The sequence below is a fragment of the Cryptomeria japonica genome, chromosome 6 (genome assembly GCF_030272615.1).
Source record: "Cryptomeria japonica chromosome 6, Sugi_1.0, whole genome shotgun sequence".
NCBI classification, from domain to species: Eukaryota; Viridiplantae; Streptophyta; class Pinopsida; order Cupressales; family Cupressaceae; genus Cryptomeria; species Cryptomeria japonica.
The window spans coordinates 683,075,506-683,092,805 of NC_081410.1; the positions used below are offsets into that span (position 1 = coordinate 683,075,506).

The 17,300-nt window shown below is 38.1% G+C and overlaps 1 protein-coding gene across 1 annotated transcript in view; it reads right to left on the reverse strand.

Annotated features, from left to right (window-relative positions):
• LOC131031430 (uncharacterized protein At3g06530) overlaps positions 1–17,300 on the reverse strand; it is a 254,996-nt gene that overhangs the window by 119,698 nt on the left and 117,998 nt on the right. The window contains exon 20 of the mRNA XM_057962549.2: positions 49–221. Within this exon, the coding sequence (XP_057818532.2) occupies positions 49–221 (173 nt within the window). The remainder of the gene's footprint in view (positions 1–48; positions 222–17,300) is intronic.

Consider the following 17,300-nt stretch of genomic DNA (forward strand, 5'->3'; position numbering starts at 1 on the left):
ATTTTATGATAGCACATTTTTACAACATTGGGAATAAAATGTACGTACTTGAATGGCACTGCACAAAGCCACAAAAATGCATGGTAAAGCAAGCTGCAAATACATGGGATTCATGCTCTGTATTCCATTCTTTTCAGATAAATCTTCTGAAGACAGCATAAAACACACAAAACTCAAAGATTTCAGACTCTCCACCTGCACTGCAACAGGTACAGTTGATCCTGTGTAGAAAAAGAAAACAAAGCTTATATTTAGAAGCAAGAGAAAATCATTTAATCCACCAGCACTGCAACAGGTACAGTTGATCCTGTGTAGAAAAAGAAAACAAAGCTTATCTTTAGAACCAAAAGAAAATCATTTAATCTTTTTCAATACATAAAATATGGGTGACCCCTATGGGGATTTTAAACAGAAACAGACTTACCTGAAGAAATTTTTATTGGTTTTGTTCATCAAGAACTATGCAATTTTAAAATAAACATATGAATGGTATGTGTGTGTAACTTGGATTGAAGTGCACCCGCACAAACTATGCATGGTGAATACTGCTGGATACATTGTAGTTGTGGAGGCACAAAAGATGATGTAAAAGCATGATAACAAAAGCAGCAAAATACCAAAAGAAAACCAATGACATTTAAAACATTAAAATGTCAATAACTACTCATATTGGGGATTGAAGAGACCCATCAAAACTTAAAACCATTAGAATGAATAAGCATATGAAAATGGAAAATGTTTAAAGCCTATATTGCACAGTGAAGTAATATAAGATGCAACTCTCATTATTTAAAATAAAAAGCAACAGCTGTTGTGAGATTTAATTTGTTTCAATGTCAAAAATTCTCATATATTAAAACTCAGCATCCATTTACTGTTTCCTGTTCTAGATAATTTTTACATGATACAAAATATAGTCAGGAGCGACAAGCTCCAAAATATGCTTGATCTTCCCATAAGCACTTATATATATTTTTGGTAACTTAATAATCACAGATGTTTAACCTTTCAGAGGTTCACAAATTCTTCGATCTTGCAAACAACTGATCAGGAAAACAAAACAATGGTAAATGATGACTTAATACATGGTGTTCAAGTGCATATTTGTGAAGATCCTAACAAGAGAATTAATGAAGAAAAGAAGGTTTAAGACATCACTTAAACTGAAATTAAAGTTTAACCTTGCAGAGGTTCACAAATTTCTCAATCTTGGAAACTAAAGATCATGCCAATGCAGTGCAATCTAACAAAAAGGAAAGAGCAGTGAAAGAGGAGGCACTGCATGTATTTAACATGCATATTTGTGAGATCCTAAGAAGAGAGTTAAACTTAATGAAGAAAAGAAGGTTTAACCATGTGAGGTGATGGATCCCATTTCTCACTAGTCATCACTTGAATTGAAATTAAAGGCTATCTCTTGAGCAATACCATACCAAACTGTAATGCCCCATTTTAAGATAACTAGGAATTATGGGACAATTACTTAAATTCCTTAGAATTGCAATATCTGATTTTTACAAGAAACTTATGCAATTGGAAATATGAATTCAATTATATAAGGTATGACAATAATCAATGTCACTTGCTCTCTATGATTTGTACAACTAAAAAGTATGCTTAAGTGAATTGATGAATTATTTGTACTAAGTGCAACATCACTTGCTGTATCAAATATGGCAAAGTAAACATGCAATGATATGTAAAGTGATATTGCCTATGGCAATATTGACTGCTGTCTCAGATATAATCACTTAAATCATGCAATGTCTGATTTGTGTGATCGCCTGAAGAGATATAGCTGCTGCATCTGATTTGGATATAATAACTTGCAACAATGATGAGATATTTTGTTTCAGATCTCACAATGATATCTTGCACTTTGATCGGGCTGTTTCTGATGTACAATTGCTTGGAATATGCACCCGATTATGGGCCTTTGGCCTTGCTCACTTCGAGCTCTTCAAAACTGGAATAAAAAATAAGATATAAACACAATCAATGATGCTAGAATGGAATGGATCTCAATATATATCTTGCCAACGAATGGGTTGCATCTTTTCTTAATGATGAAACACACCTCCTCCTTGATTGTGACTCCTCACAACTATAAACCGCACCACTTTGTAGGGACTAATTCAGTAATTAATTATCATCAACTTAATGGAGTGATTAGTTTTCAAATGGTGCCCTTCCTAATAATGTATGTACTCAGATCGCTATCATTTAATAACAAATGCTGGGCTTACCGATTTGTTATCATTATTGATGTTTAATCGAGATTCTATACTATTCGTAGTGAGAGGAGATGTCCTTTCTCATGACCCTTGCACTTAACTGTTCATTATTACTGCTGACTTACATATTAATCCATCATTAGTTAATGGTCCAATGCAGATCGTATTTATCCCTTTGAGACTTATTCTATGCGATCTGTCCGATGAAACAATTATGGTTGTGATTAGCCCTTTCTTTCCACCTTCCTCCTATATTGCCGATATCCTTGACTTGCTTTTCCATTACAGTCTGTAATTAGATTAATACGGCCCACCAAACATATCGAGTCAACTTACTAGTTTGTCAAACTTGCCTTGTCAATCATTGTTTCTTTATGTGGTCGGTTTTGTCAGAGCACTGACTTAATCTTGACCATATTCACTTGGAGGGATTACTTCTATTATTCATAGCCTTCTTCCTTGCTGCATCACTCTCTTGTATTACCATGTCAGTCCTTTTCTATCTTTTATCCTCATTGTATGATGATTGCTTATCTTAATCACTTAATTGTATCAAACTTCCCCCCCACTTACCGCCTTTAATAATGGACTTCAGAAAACTGAAGTACTTTGCTAACACCATGTGATATATCAGTGGTGTAATGTCAAGGATGGGGACATTACACAAACAGAGTTTTTAAGATATTAAATTTTAGAGCACACAAGATTACCAAGGTCAGATATAATGAATCAAAATTCAGAATGGCAACGAAAGAAAACCAGGGCAGTCGTGTAGCACATTCCAAAGTGGAAGAATGCAAAGATACCACCTTTTCTCTTAATTCATCATGGGTCAGAAACTACAATGAATTGTTTCACAAATCCAAAAATCCAAAGCCAATGTCATCAGATTCTCCACAACCTATCTCGGAGACAATATCTTACAAATTGAGCATCTAAGCTTCTTATCTACACAAGGCTGCTGCTAAACAAGACCTTGTATCAATATTAGAGATGTTCGCAAATATGCACTCGTGAAACACAGGATTTTCTGAGTTACTATTGAGGATACTGTTGTGAGGTATTCACACATCGCCCCATTACAAATGGGGACCCCACTTTTCGCTTTCTAGGATTAATCCTTTTGCTTAGTCCTAGGTTGTCTTATTAGAGTCTTTGCAATTAATCTTTGCATTGAAGGGATAAAATTTCTTGAGTAGCCAGAGAATTCATCAATTCCGGTGGAAAGGGATTGAATGAAGAGTCTTCCCTAAGGTCACTTTTGAAGATTAATTTGACATGGACATTGAAGTGACTTAAGAATTGGAAGTTTAGATGAATAAAGTATAGGCAAGGGGAGAGATTCAACGAAGTGTCTACATAGGGTCATGTCCCTTGCTGGAGCAAACTTGCCTTAGACCTGTCCTTTGCCTCAAGATTAGAGCGAAAATCTTTACTTAGGTCCTGTCCTTCCTAAGGTCCTAGAGCAAGATTTTGTTTTAGGTCCCGTCCTTCCGAAGGTCACAGAGCGAATTTCCTCTATGATGTTTTTAAGGGCCGAATTGATGAGGCTTTCATGTGAAGAAATTGAAAACTTATGACTTAGATTGATGAGGTAAAAGGAAGTGGTGAGTTTCAAGTTATGTCCTTGTGAAGATCCTAAGGTGACCTACTAAGTCTTGTCATATAGGTCATGTCCTTGCGAAGGATAGTGAGCGAATTTTGATATAGGTCCTGTCCTTGCAAAGGACAATGAGCGCATTTATGGTATAGGTCTTGTCCTTGGAAAGAACATTGAGCGAAATTCTCCTATCTTGACCTTGTCCTTGGAAAGGATGATGAGCGAAATTCTCCTATCTTGACCTTGTCCTTGGAAAGGACGGTGAGCGAACTGCACTTTAAGTCTTGTCCTTCCAAAGGACATAGAAGGAAATCCTCATCAAGGACATGGAGCGAGCTTCTTCACTTGATCATGAATCTTGCATCAGCTTGGAATGAATGAATGTTTTAGACCTTGTCCTTAGAGAGGTCTTGGAGCGAGTTTTGATAGGGGCTGTCCTCCTTGAGGTCATAGAGTGAATTATGTTTTGAAGCTTGTCCTTCCAAAGGACATAGAGCAAGTTCCTCTTTTGAAGCTTGTCCTTAGGGTGGTCTTAGAGCGAAAAATGCTATATAGGTCTTGTCCTTCCAAAGGACATTGGGCGAAATTGTTTACAATCTTGTCCTTGCTGAGGGTCTAGAGTGAAACAAACTAGAATGTGTCTTGGATCGAACTTTGTTTGCAATCATGCCTTGTCCTTAGGCCTATCATATAGTGAACTTGATCATTATAGGTCCCGTCCTTGGAAAGGACATGGAGCGAACTGCTTGTCTTGACCTTGATCGCCCAAATTACATGAAGCAAATTGATGAGAGCATACCTTGCAAAGGTCAGCCAGCGAATTTTGATATAGGTCTTGTCCTTAGGAAGGACAGAGAGAAAACTTGATCATTCTAGGTCCTGTCCCTAGCAGGGACATAGAGCGAAATCACTATCTAGAGCAAAGTGTGTGTAACTTGAATGAGACATTGAGCGAAATTCCACAAGGCAAACATTTTGGCGCCTAAAGTAATTCAAAAATTCGAATTGATGGAAGGGAGAGCATGACTTACCAAGTCAGCCAGCATCACGAAGGAAAATTTACATTTTTATTTTCATTAGACCAAGTCGGCCTTGCATCCCAAAAGACGTGTCTCTACCATAGGCTGCATATATAAGGGAGCTCATTAGATCATTTCAACATCAAACCAAAACATTATTCCTCCATCAGCAAATTTTGTTAGCAGGTTGAGTGAACTTCTCTAGCAATCAGCGAATTCAAATTCAAGGAAGAAGAATTCAATCATTAGCAAGGCGAATTTACTAAACAAGCAGCAACTCCAATCATTGGTGACAGCAAAAGTCACAAAGAAGAAGCGAATTCATCTAGAAGATAACAAATTTGCTTCAACCAAGGAGTGACCCCTTCTATAGATGCTCTTGTTAAACCTGCAAATCACATGAACTTACATAATTACATCAAACTAGGAGGTTATAATATAAGGGACATCATATGTATTTGATGCTTGCTTATTTGTTTTGCAGGAGATGAAGAAAAAAATCAAGGAGATCATATTGAAGGAGGATTGAAACAAGCCACTCCAAGATCAAATTTCAACATCAAGGTTGAAATACAAGGAAGATACACTCAAGGGAACTTCATAAGACAAACATAAGAAGGTGATCATACAAGGAGCACTCATTTAGACAAAGACATGAACCACAACACCAACTCTCACGACACCGAAGATTCACAAAGAAGGAATGCCAAAGGAGAAAGGTAGTGGTGACATCAAGAGTTCATTCTAAGGTACATCAATACTTCAAAACCAAGATCTATACCTTGCACTTCCATCATTGAAAACCTCAAGAGTATTAAAAGAAAAGTCAGAAGATCATCATCATCGCGGAAGCTAGATAATGTTGAGTATCAAGAAATATTCCTTCATAATGATCTATCAAGCCTACAAGTGCAAGTTGAAGTGGTGTCCTAGTTGTCATCCCAGTCACTATCTCCACCAATTAAACAAGTTACACATCAGCATGTCTAGATGCAATGAACTTGACTCATTCATGATGGCACAAACTTTGGGGCACTGTTGACGTGTATTTTGTACACAACCAAACACAGAATAAAATACCCAAATGGTACCTTATCCTCTCTTGATTAAACCCTCTGAATGCTGAAGATATCGCGAAAAGGATCAATCAAGGTGACTTCAAGGTTCTTCGTTGTAGGATCTCTACGTGTGGATAAGCACCAGTGGTCGTTGTAAATGCTGTTTCTTCAAGGGGTCTTACGCACTTTCTGAGAAATCTTGTCCGTGCCACGCTCTTTTGACTGCATGAACAGGATTTTCCTAATACTAACAGATTCTCAAAAAAGATCAAAAGATAAGGATTTCAAGAGATGAACGCTAATCTAATCCTAAGAATGACTCAATGTAAGCTGGACTTCGTAAGATTCTACCAATTTCAGTATTGCCAAGGAATTACAACTCTACTGGAATTGATGCGATCTTCTAAGGTGATTTAGTGATTTTCAAATCATCAAGGATATAGATACTATCATGAAGATACATATCAATATTTCAACAATGATTGAATGTTTAAGCAATCTCAATATCTCCAGTTGACCACACAAGGCGTCCTTACAATCAGTAAGAAGCTAGTGGTTTGGAACATGAATCTCACCAAAGATCAAGCACAACACTTAAATACTACTTCGATTGAGAATGATTCAAGAAGATAAACAATCATGAAGATAGCCAAAAAATTTCAATAAAACACCATAACTTCAATATTTTATTGATCTCCAAGCCAAATAGACAACAATTGTTCAAAATTCTTTCTTCACTCCTCAATCTTGCTACACAATAATTTTTTTTTCTAAGCTCTCTCTTTTCTCTAACTTCTGACTACTATCAAAATGAAAATGAGTGAGGGTATATATAGCATCCTCAATTACAATGAATGGCCCAGATCGAAAGAAGATCAACGGCTAAGATTTTGACACCTAAACCCTAATTAGGGTTTGTTACAAAAAGGTCCCCATTTAGATGAACATTATTAAATGCATAGCCAAATATTTAATTGGCACAAATATCGAGGAAACATAGACCAATAGGAAATAAGCTACCACATCATCCTATAACAACTTTTCTTCTAGAACTTTGTTCCCTTTCCTATGCTCCTTCTTAGCATATCCAATGAATCTAGAAACAATTCGTTCAATCTCAGCAATAGGAATCTCAGGAAGATTCTTCATTCGCTCTTCCAAGTCAATAACCTGATCAAAAGCAGTGAGAAGAGTTGTTTCCCATCCAGGTTCGAGTTCTTTGATCTTCTCAATCAGGAGCATGGTAGTGAACATTAGGTCCCGTTGCTCATCTGTGATGACATTCTCCTCTTTGCAAAAGATGACCTTGACCCTCTTCTCCAATTCTTGGAGGTCCACATCTGTCTCAATCTCGATCCGCCTGCCAAGAATGGTACACAATACCTCAAACACCTTATCCTGAATTGGATGGATGACACCTTCAACTTGACTGCATTTGGTGTTGATGTCTTCAAAAAGAACCTCTTTCATCTGGAGTAGAGTTGACCACTATAGGAGGTTATGAGTTCCTCCATCCATTATCTTTTCTTGTGCCAGGATCCGTCTTGGTGTCTATCTTATTACTTGTAGGACAGGAATGATGACATCTCTAGTGTGAGCGAAAGCAACTACAGTTAGCAGGAGATTATGGACAATCTCAAGGACCTAGATAGCTCGATGAATTGTCTTCATCATTCTTGTTGCAAATTCAAAGGCTACTGTGTGGGATTTATCAATCCAAGAGCTCATAAGATGAACCAAGCTCTTGACCCTTTTTGCTTCGCCAACTGATTCAAGAGGAAGTGCTTGTAAAGGAGATACTGCTGGATCCTGACGTCTCAAGGGCTGATTGAGATGACTAAAATAGCCTCTCCAAGCACCGACATCTCTCTCAAGCTTCCTATTCTTTTCCATTTCTTCCTTAAGTTTGTCTTTAAGTGCTTCAAATGAATCGGTTGCCTCTTCCATCGCTTGTTCAGTGGTAAGTGGACCAAGCTCAAATGTCTCTAAGTCATACTCATCTGCAAGAATCTCATCCTCATACTTGTCCACCACTGGTGTAGCAATTTGCAATTTCCTGGATCCTGTCTCATCCCTTATTACCTTGGACATCCTGGTGGCCTTCTTCTTTTCCATTACCTCTTGAGAATTTCCTATGAGGCTTTCTAAATCAAATACATCTTCTTCCTCTTCAACCACAATCACTCTTGTCAGTCTCTCTTTTAACCAATCCGGAATGGCAAATCTTGTCTCTCTTACTTGTATCTCTTTAGGCATTGGTTCATCTTCTTGGAGAGGAGATGTCGCTTCATCATCATTCTTCTCTTCATGTAGCTCATCAACCTGGGGAGATTGACTTGATGAATGCTGAGGTGTCTGTCCCTTCTCTGGTTTGTCATTTTGCACCATGGATTCCATAGATTCATCAACTTCAGGTACCATCTTCCCTTGACCTTACCCTTGGCTTGCCCTCTTTTCATGTTGAGAAGATGTGCTTGATGGGTGATCACGATTGGCCTCTTGCTTCCTCTTGGAAGATTCCCTTTTCTCAGGTCTTTCTTTCCTCTTTGCACCTCTAGGATGGGAAGTGTTCTCACTCACGCTTGCTTCTCCTCCTTCTGGTCTTGCCTCCAAAGTAAAAGTCATTGACACATTCTACTCTCTCAATTTCTGATGCTGTACATCCACCCATCTACGAGAACATGATAAAATAGGAGCCATCAAAGCTCTCAAATCTAAAACCTCAGGCTCATTCCAATCTATCTTCACTGCTTTATCTTCTTTGTCATAGGACGACTAGAGGTATCTGCCATTATCTTGAGCTTGATCAGCTACTCTATAAACTTTGCATTTCTTGATGAGATCTAAGGGTAGCCTGGAATGCATCTTTCTTTTAACCTCTAAATCACTTAGGAGATTCATCCAAAAGTCCTCCACCTGAAACTCATGTTTGTACTTCCTGCTGACTGTCTCCTCCATATAACCATGAGGATCAAAATTCTCCCGCGAGGCAAAGGATGTGAATGAGTATAAAGATAATTCCTTCTCTGCATCCTCCGAGGCTTGAGTGTTAGGACACACTTCAAGTGAATTCCCTAGTATGATGGGTACGGGAATACCGTTTCCATGCTTGTGTCTGGATGCCTTCGCATAAGCTGCTAGCTGTCTAGTCACCTCAAGTAGCACTATCCTGTCTATCGGATACCTCGGCAACATGTAGGGAGGTGAGGGACACCCTTGAACTCTGATGTATGTAAACTTTTGAAACTTGATGAACCATGCACCATACTTCTTCACAAGTTCTTGTGCATCCAAAGATAGTCGATTATGAATCCCACCTTGCAATATCCTAGTGATGTTCATCGTGAAGGTATCATTGACTAACTTGTAGTCACTTCTAGGCGGATGATGCAAATGAACATAAGAGTCACAAACTCTCACTTCTCCGGGTCCTCTTCCGATCACTCCTCTGTGCAGTAGCCCTGCATACTCGAAACTCCTGATCAAGGCATATATAACATATGAGCTCATGTGGAATGATTTGGTAGGTCTTAGCCTTCTCAACTACACAACCAGGCTATTGCTAATAATTTTGGCCCAATGAAGCATTCCTTTTCCTTGGACTATCACTTGAATGAAGAAGAACATCCACTTTTTGAAGTAGAACGCTTGAGGAGCCCCTATAACTCGATTGAGCAAAGTTATCAAATCTCTGTATTCCTCCTGGAAGTCGACCCTATGCGGAGTATTGGGAATCTTGCTCAGGCGAGGCCGACTTTTGAGCAACCAATTCTTATTGATGAGATTCAGGCAAGTGTCGGGATCATCTTCATACATTGACCTAGCTCCTTCTAAGCTTTTGTAAATCATATCTTTATGCTCTGGAAGATGAAGAGCTTCACTTATAGCTTCCTCTGAAAGGTAAGCTAAGGTGTTCCCCTCCTTGGATACGATCGACCTTGATTGTGAGTCATAATGGCGGGCACACTCGATCATCAGCTCATGACACTTGACTGCTGGAGGGAAATTTGCCGCCTTGATGATGCCACTTTCAATTATCTTCTTCGCAACAAGTGATGGCTTGCCAATGTAGGGGACCTCTCGAAACTTCTTCACAATGAAGTTTCCCAAGTTGGTATCTCCGATATTACTCCATTTGGACACAATCCTGGTCTCCAATTCGTCATTCTTTTGATCTTCCTTGATGAGAACTGGGCGACTAGTAGATGCTCCTGCCTTCGGAGTCGCCATCTTGATACCTACACAACATTTTGAAATTAGTTCTTAAGCATTATATCTTGAAGTGTAGAAATTAAGACTCAAAAGGAAGATTTAAGATATTAATTAGGAAACTTCATGATAAATCTAGAGTTATCATTTCCTAATTAACTATGCAATACTTAGACTTTTCTAGAAAAGGTGTCCAAAAATCAAGTCTTGACCAAGGATGTTAAGATGATTTCGCCATACCTCCTCTTGAGTATTAAACTCTAAGACCTTTGAAAATGATGCAAGAAAAATGGATTTCGCTAGGCAAAGTTTAAATCATAACCCTCCCTTGGATGAATTGTGCCTCCTTTAGTCTTCAAAAGAATAAACTCCACCCTCCTTAGCCTTCAACACTTAGAAGAAATTTGCTCCAAACAAGCTATATTTCGCTCCTCCAATTTGCTCTCCAATTTCGCACTTAAAGGAATTATTGAATGATTTGAAATGTGAAGTAATACTCCTACAATATATAGAGCGCTCACCCTACTCCCTTACAAGGCCGACTTGGCAAAAAAGGGGTAAAAAATAAATAATATCTCCAAAAAGGGTGGCCGACTTGCAAAATAAAGGCAAAATAATGCCTTGAGCGCTTATTTTTAATTCAAAAAATTAATTTTAAATGCCTCCAAGATAAAATTTCAATTTTTTCAAAGGTTAAAATTAATTTATTAAATGCAAGATGCTCTTAAATTAATGCAAATTTAGTTTTAATTCTCCACACGCTTCAAATTTAGCAATTTTGGCGATCTAGTGCAAATTGGGGAATATTCATGTCTAAACAAGGCTTAATGAAGCTTGCAAATAATTTCACCCTGGACCCTCTCCAAGGGTCAGGAGCGATTTTCCAATTTTAGCCTTGAATATTACGCATATTGATTCCAAAATCTCCTGGACGGTAAATTCATATCTAGTTAAGGTGTTGCACTTCAAATTTTGCCATTTTGCATGAGGAATTAGGTGAAAGTGTGGATTTCGCCCTAGGCCCTCTCCAAGGGTCAGGAGCGATTTTTTCATTTTAGGCTGTAATCCACCTTAGCTTGTTTGTTGAACCCTCAACGTTATTTCCAAGATCCATTTCCCTGCACAATTGAGTTACTTCATCAAAAAAAAAAAAATCTTTAAGGAAATAATGCTTTTAGAGGAATTTCGCCCTGGGCCCTCAACAAGGGTCAGGAGCGATTTTCCAAAATTGGCTCAAAATTGGCATTTTTCAAAGCTCAAAATCTCTTCCAGACATCCCAAATAGATCTTCTCACTGACTTCCAGACTTAGCTCTATCAAACTTTGGAGAAAAGGGGTGATTTTGAGGTTTTTTGCCTTGGACCCTCAGCAAGGGTCAGGAGTGATTTTTTCATCTTTGACTAAAAATCCTCATTTCCTTATCCAACAACCTCTTCATCAAGCAAGATCACGTTTATGCCTCCAAACTATGCAAGAAAATCCTCTTTCCAAATTTTTCGCCCTGGACCCTCAGCAAGGGTCAAGAGCGATTTTTGCAAATTAAGCTCAATTAATCATCATTTTTCGTTGAAACTTTATTCATCACTAGGCAACGTCCTTCTTCATCCATCTCATCCAAATTTGCTTTGTTGTTGCAAGGTAAAATGAGAGTTTTCAAAATTTTCACCCTGGACCCTCAGCAAGGGTTAGGAGCGATTTTTGCTTCCTAGCCCAGGATCATCAACTTTTCTAGGCAAATCATCATTCATCATGTTTTTGGAGGCCCCTTTTACCTTAGCATAACCTTGCCTTAGTACAATATTGAAGAAAATATGCAGTTTTTATGATTTTCACCCTGGACCCTCAGCAAGGGTCAGGGGCGACTTTTTGATTTTAGGCATATTCCTTCGTTTTTTAGACTTCAAATCACCTCTAAGGCATAACACATCGCGTCCTTCTCCTATCCAAGCAAGATTTTGTCTTAATTCTTTCAAAAAAGGAGAGAACCCTGGAAATTCGCTCTGGACCCTCAGCAAGGGTCAGGAGCGATTTTGATAATTGCCTTCATAATCCTTACTTTCTACAATCCTTTTTCACTTCAAGGCAATCTAAACGTCATTTCAAACTCGTGCCTAGGCTTTGCTTCACTCAAACTTGGAGGAAAAGGTCCAATATTAGGTTTTTCGCCCTGGGCCCTCAGCAAGGGTCAGGAGCGATTTTCCCTACTTAGCTTGATTGCTTCCTCGTTGATCGTCCAAGTTATCTTCAATGGGTAAAACATGCCTCCTTTCATCTATTCCAATCATAAAAATCACTTTGACTTTGCAAGAAAAATGTGCTTTTGAAAATTTCGCTTTGAGCCTTCAGAGAGGGTCAGGAGCGAACTTTGCAATTGTGACCAAAATGCTTCACTTTTCATCTTAAAACCTCTTTGCTAAGGAAGATTTCATCTTGCAATATGCTATGAATAAGAATTTATGCCCAAGAAAAGGTCAAAAAATGCTTTTATAGAAAATTTCGCTTTGGACCTTCAGAGAGGGTCAAGAGCGATTTTACCTTTCCTGGGCAAAACTCCTTCATCTTTTCATCCTCAAACCAGTTTGGAGGCTTCATCATGTTCATTTCATCATTCAGCATGCCTTTGACATCTCAAATCTACCAAACAAGGCTAAAAATGACCCCCATAAGTTTTTTCGCCCTGGACCCTCAGCAAGGGTCAAGAGCGATTTTGAGGTTTTCAACAAGATCCTTCATCATTTCAAGTTAAAACTCTTTCAGGCGGGTGGAGAAAGTCATTCATTTTCCATTCATGTCCAATAGTTGGTCCTTTTCACTGCAAAACAAGGAGAACTCAAAATTTCGCCCTGGGCCCTTAGCAAGGGTCAGGGGCGAATTTGCCCTTAGCCTCCAAAATTCATCATTTTTCATGTCTTCAAATCTTCAAAAGCATCAAGTCACATCCAATCATCCTTCCGGGAGACCCTGCACAAAACAAATTAGAAAAGTCAGTGACAAATAAGCTTTAAACAACATTTTCGCCTTGGACCCTTAGCAAGGGTCAGGAGCGAATTTCTCATTTTAGGCTAAACTGCTCAAAATTTAAGTCTCAAACCACTTCACAAGGCAAAGTCAGGTCATTTTCAAGGCCAGGAACCAGTTAGCAAGTCCATCAAAAAACAAGAAATTGTGTTTAGGATGAAGTTCGCCCTGGACCCTCGGCAAGGGTCAGGAGCGACTTTTCTGTTTCAGGCGTCATCTTACTTTCCAAAAATTGATCAAAAACCTCTCCCGGCAAGAACACACAATTTCACCCTCAAGCATGCTAACACTTAGTCAAAATTGTGAAGGAAATCCAGTCTACAAGGAAATTCACCCTGGACCCTCAACAAGGGTCAGGAGCGAATTTGACATTATCAGACTCTTGATCTAATTCTTTACCTATTTAACTTAGCCCCCTAGACTCACTTTCCTCACTGACCATGCTCAACTAACTCAGACTTAGAGACAAACTGGACCTTACCCTAAAAACCCCTATTAGATCTGACCTGAGACCTATTTGACTCCCCTAAAAGGCTTACCCCATTACAACAATTTCAATTCTTCAGGGAGACACTTAACAATTTTCAAAATTTGACTGGACTTAAGCTTGAATGATGCCAAAAAAGAACCCCTAAGGTTTAGCCCTAGCCCAGACAGACAACTCGCTCACTCAAAACCCTAAAAGCAGAGAGAAGAACAAGCAGAAAGAAAGCAAAACAAACGCAAAAAGAGGGGGTCCCCATTCTAATGGGGCGATGTGTGAAATGGTCACAAAAGGCACCTACCCTTATTATCTATTTGTTATGCTAAAGTGTTGTAATTATTTCATTGGCCAAATTGAGTTTGTTGTAACAATTCCTAATTAGGGTTTTCATTGTAAAATCTTGGCCAGTGATGGAAAATCAATGCTGGCCCTTCATTGTAAATGAGCTCTCTATATAAAGCTCAAACTCTTCATTTGTAAAAGTTAATAGCTATTAGTGAATAGATGGAGAATAGGTAATAACAAGTAGAATAGTGAATAGAATAGCAATTAGAATAGAAATTAGAGTAGGAGAAGGCAAAGATTGTTGCCAAACATGGTTGTAAAGAACAATTGATTTCATTGAAGTTATGGTGAATTTGATTTGTTTCTTCAACAACTCGCGTGGTCTTTGCTTCTCAATTTGTTTTTGTGTTGATTAGATTGAGTGGGGGAATTTGTTGAATACATTTGTGTGGAATTCACCCAGTCCATACCACGAGCCTCTACTGATTGTAAGTGTGCCTTGTGTGGTCAACTAGAATGATATTAGCTTAACTTCGAATCATTATTCATCCATTGCTTATGCATTAACTTGAATGGTGATCAATGTTTGATGGTATCGATTCGAACATCTTTGAAATGTCCTTAGAAGATTGCACTGAGCTTGTGTCAAATTGTTCAGTTTGATGGTGAGACCTCGCTTAGTAGGGTTCCATCTAGTCATTCATCCATGTTCTTACATTCTAGGCCTTAGAATAAACCTTCTCAACCCTTTACCTTTTGACATTTTTTAAAATCAAGCTAGTTTAGGACAAAGAGCATCACCATATAGCAACATCAGATGATCGAGTTCCAGCAAATCAAGCATTCAGGCATTCAAATGTAAGTCCCCTTGTGATTCCAGCATAATCATATCAACCAACAAAGCTTATCCACACGTAGTGACCCTACATTCATGAACCTTGGAGTCGTCTCAAGTGATCCTTAAGCTAATCTTCAGCATTTGAGAGATTTTGTTCAAGAGAGGATAAGATACTTTAGGTATTTTATTTTGTGTTCGCATGTGTATAAAAAACACATCAACAGATAGGAAAGTTTAAGTATCATACTTAGCATCTAGGACAATGCTCAAACTGCCAAATCCATTTTTTTAATGCAATTTGTTTACAAATATTCTCCCCATACGAGCACCAATACAAGCTCTTTGTGAACACTAGCATGAGACCAATATTAGTTTCTTTTAAGCAAACATACTAGAAACCTAAAGAGAAGACCAGGAGTCACAACTTAGCAATCCATCATTATAAATCACAACCACACTAGAAGTCAACAAAGAAAGACCAAGAATCACAACTTAGCATGTCATGACCCATTTTTCAGCATAGGTCAACAAAAACCCCTTAGCATATTTTTCATTTGGCATTGCCTATTGGATGTTGCAAAGGGGAAAATTTAAATTCAAGTCATTCTAAAAGGTTAATTATATTTAATTGGATAAAAGCAACTTAGGTTCAAATTATTAGATGTCAAAGTGTCTAGTGCATTTTAAAAAAACTTTAATTTCCAGAGGGGGGTGAAAAATATAAAACTAATATTAAATTCCCTCAAAATGCTATAAAAGAGGGATTCAGGGGATGAAGCCATCCACTTTGCAAAACAAAAACTTCTTTCAAAATTGGATGGAGTTCATCTTTGCTCTTGAGGAAGACAACCCTCAAGTTCTGGATTGAGGACAAAACCTACAAATCCATTCAATGGTTTCATACAGACATCACACTTGAGCTAAGTATTGTAGTTGAATAACTTTATGCATTCATCCAAATTGATTTTGTGAAGTACTGCTGCTCATATTTGTACTTCGGTTAATTTATTCTACACAAACTGGTCACACCACTTTGAAGATTTGTATCAACATTTGTTGTATTTATAGCTGGTCATACTCCTGCTATATTAAATGTATAATTCAGCCACAACCATTACAGCTAGCTTCCATTGAGGGATAGGAAGGAAAGGGCGCTTGGGAATTTATAGAGATTGTAGTGGTCTAGCAGCACATTTGTGTAACAAATGCAATAGTCACAGTTGTTGTAACAGATTTCTATCAAGTCATCCCTCTTCCAATATCAATCTTTCTAACCATTCAGTGTTATACAGAATGTATGATGCTTCCTATCAGGTAGGGTTTGGACCTGTTCATGCCTATTTATCACAACAATTAAGTGGTTGATTCCTACAACAGTTATTTAGTTGTTTTCTTCAATAATTCACCCACAGTTGAACTACTTGCCAAAAACAAAAACTCGCCAAGGCCTGAGAAAAAGACTCGATGAAAACTCGGCAAAAAACTCGACAACTTAAAAAATTGCTTAAATTTTATTAGAAATGCATTTTTTTTGCAAAATTCAATGAGGGGATGCATCCAATGAGTACACAAAAGAAACAAGCTGAGTCTAGCTATATTTGATTGATTTAAATGCAAATTGGGTACAAAAAGGCATCCTCTTGTGGAATGTTGATGGTTGACAGACTGAAACAAAATGAAATAGCAAATTGTTTTTGTAAAACTAAAAGTAAATATTACATTAAAACATTTTACATCTTCCTCTTCCTAGCTTAGTGAAAACCAAGGGAGAGATAGAACTAGAAGGTCTAGTCCTAGGAGTCCGATGTGGCTCCTCCACCTTACCAAAATGAGGTTGAGGTTAGCACCCCTCATGGGGGTCTGAGGGTGAGAGAGTGAGGGGTGAAGAGATAGGTCTAGATCTTGCGGGAGAGAGGAGAGAGTAGGATAGAGAGTGGTAGAGAGAGGGGATAGAGGAAGAGTGATAGGGAGATAGATGGGTTTAAAATTCGAGGTAGATAAAGTGAGTGAGATAGAGAGAGCGAGAGAATGTTGATAGGAGTCTACTGATTACTAAAATTTGACTGTCTGAAAATTTAAAAGATCTTCTAAAACCTAGAATTTGCATTATAACTCCTAGAGATCTGAAACCACTCTCAAACATCTTGCTAATATATACATGAAATATAAAGTACTTAAATGTTATATTTCATGTATATATTATGATGAAGAGAGTGAGATTGACTTGAAAAAAAAATTGATAGTTTTTGAAGTGTTTGGGCCTCTTTTAAACAAACTCGCCGAATAATCACCGAAAACTCGCCAAAAATTCAGCGAGTTTTGGTGGCGAGTCAATGGCCTTATTACTCACCTGTGCCAAAAACTCATGACTTTTGGTGGCGACGCAATGGTGTTATTACTCGCCTGAGCCAAAAACTCGCCGAGTTTTTGGCGAGTAGTGCATCTATGAGTTCACCAGCTTTTGGTTCATTTTGCAGCACTCATTCATCTTTCATTTGCACTCTCAAATATATCTACTCCAATTCTAAGTATTTTACATTTTATATGTTATGCAA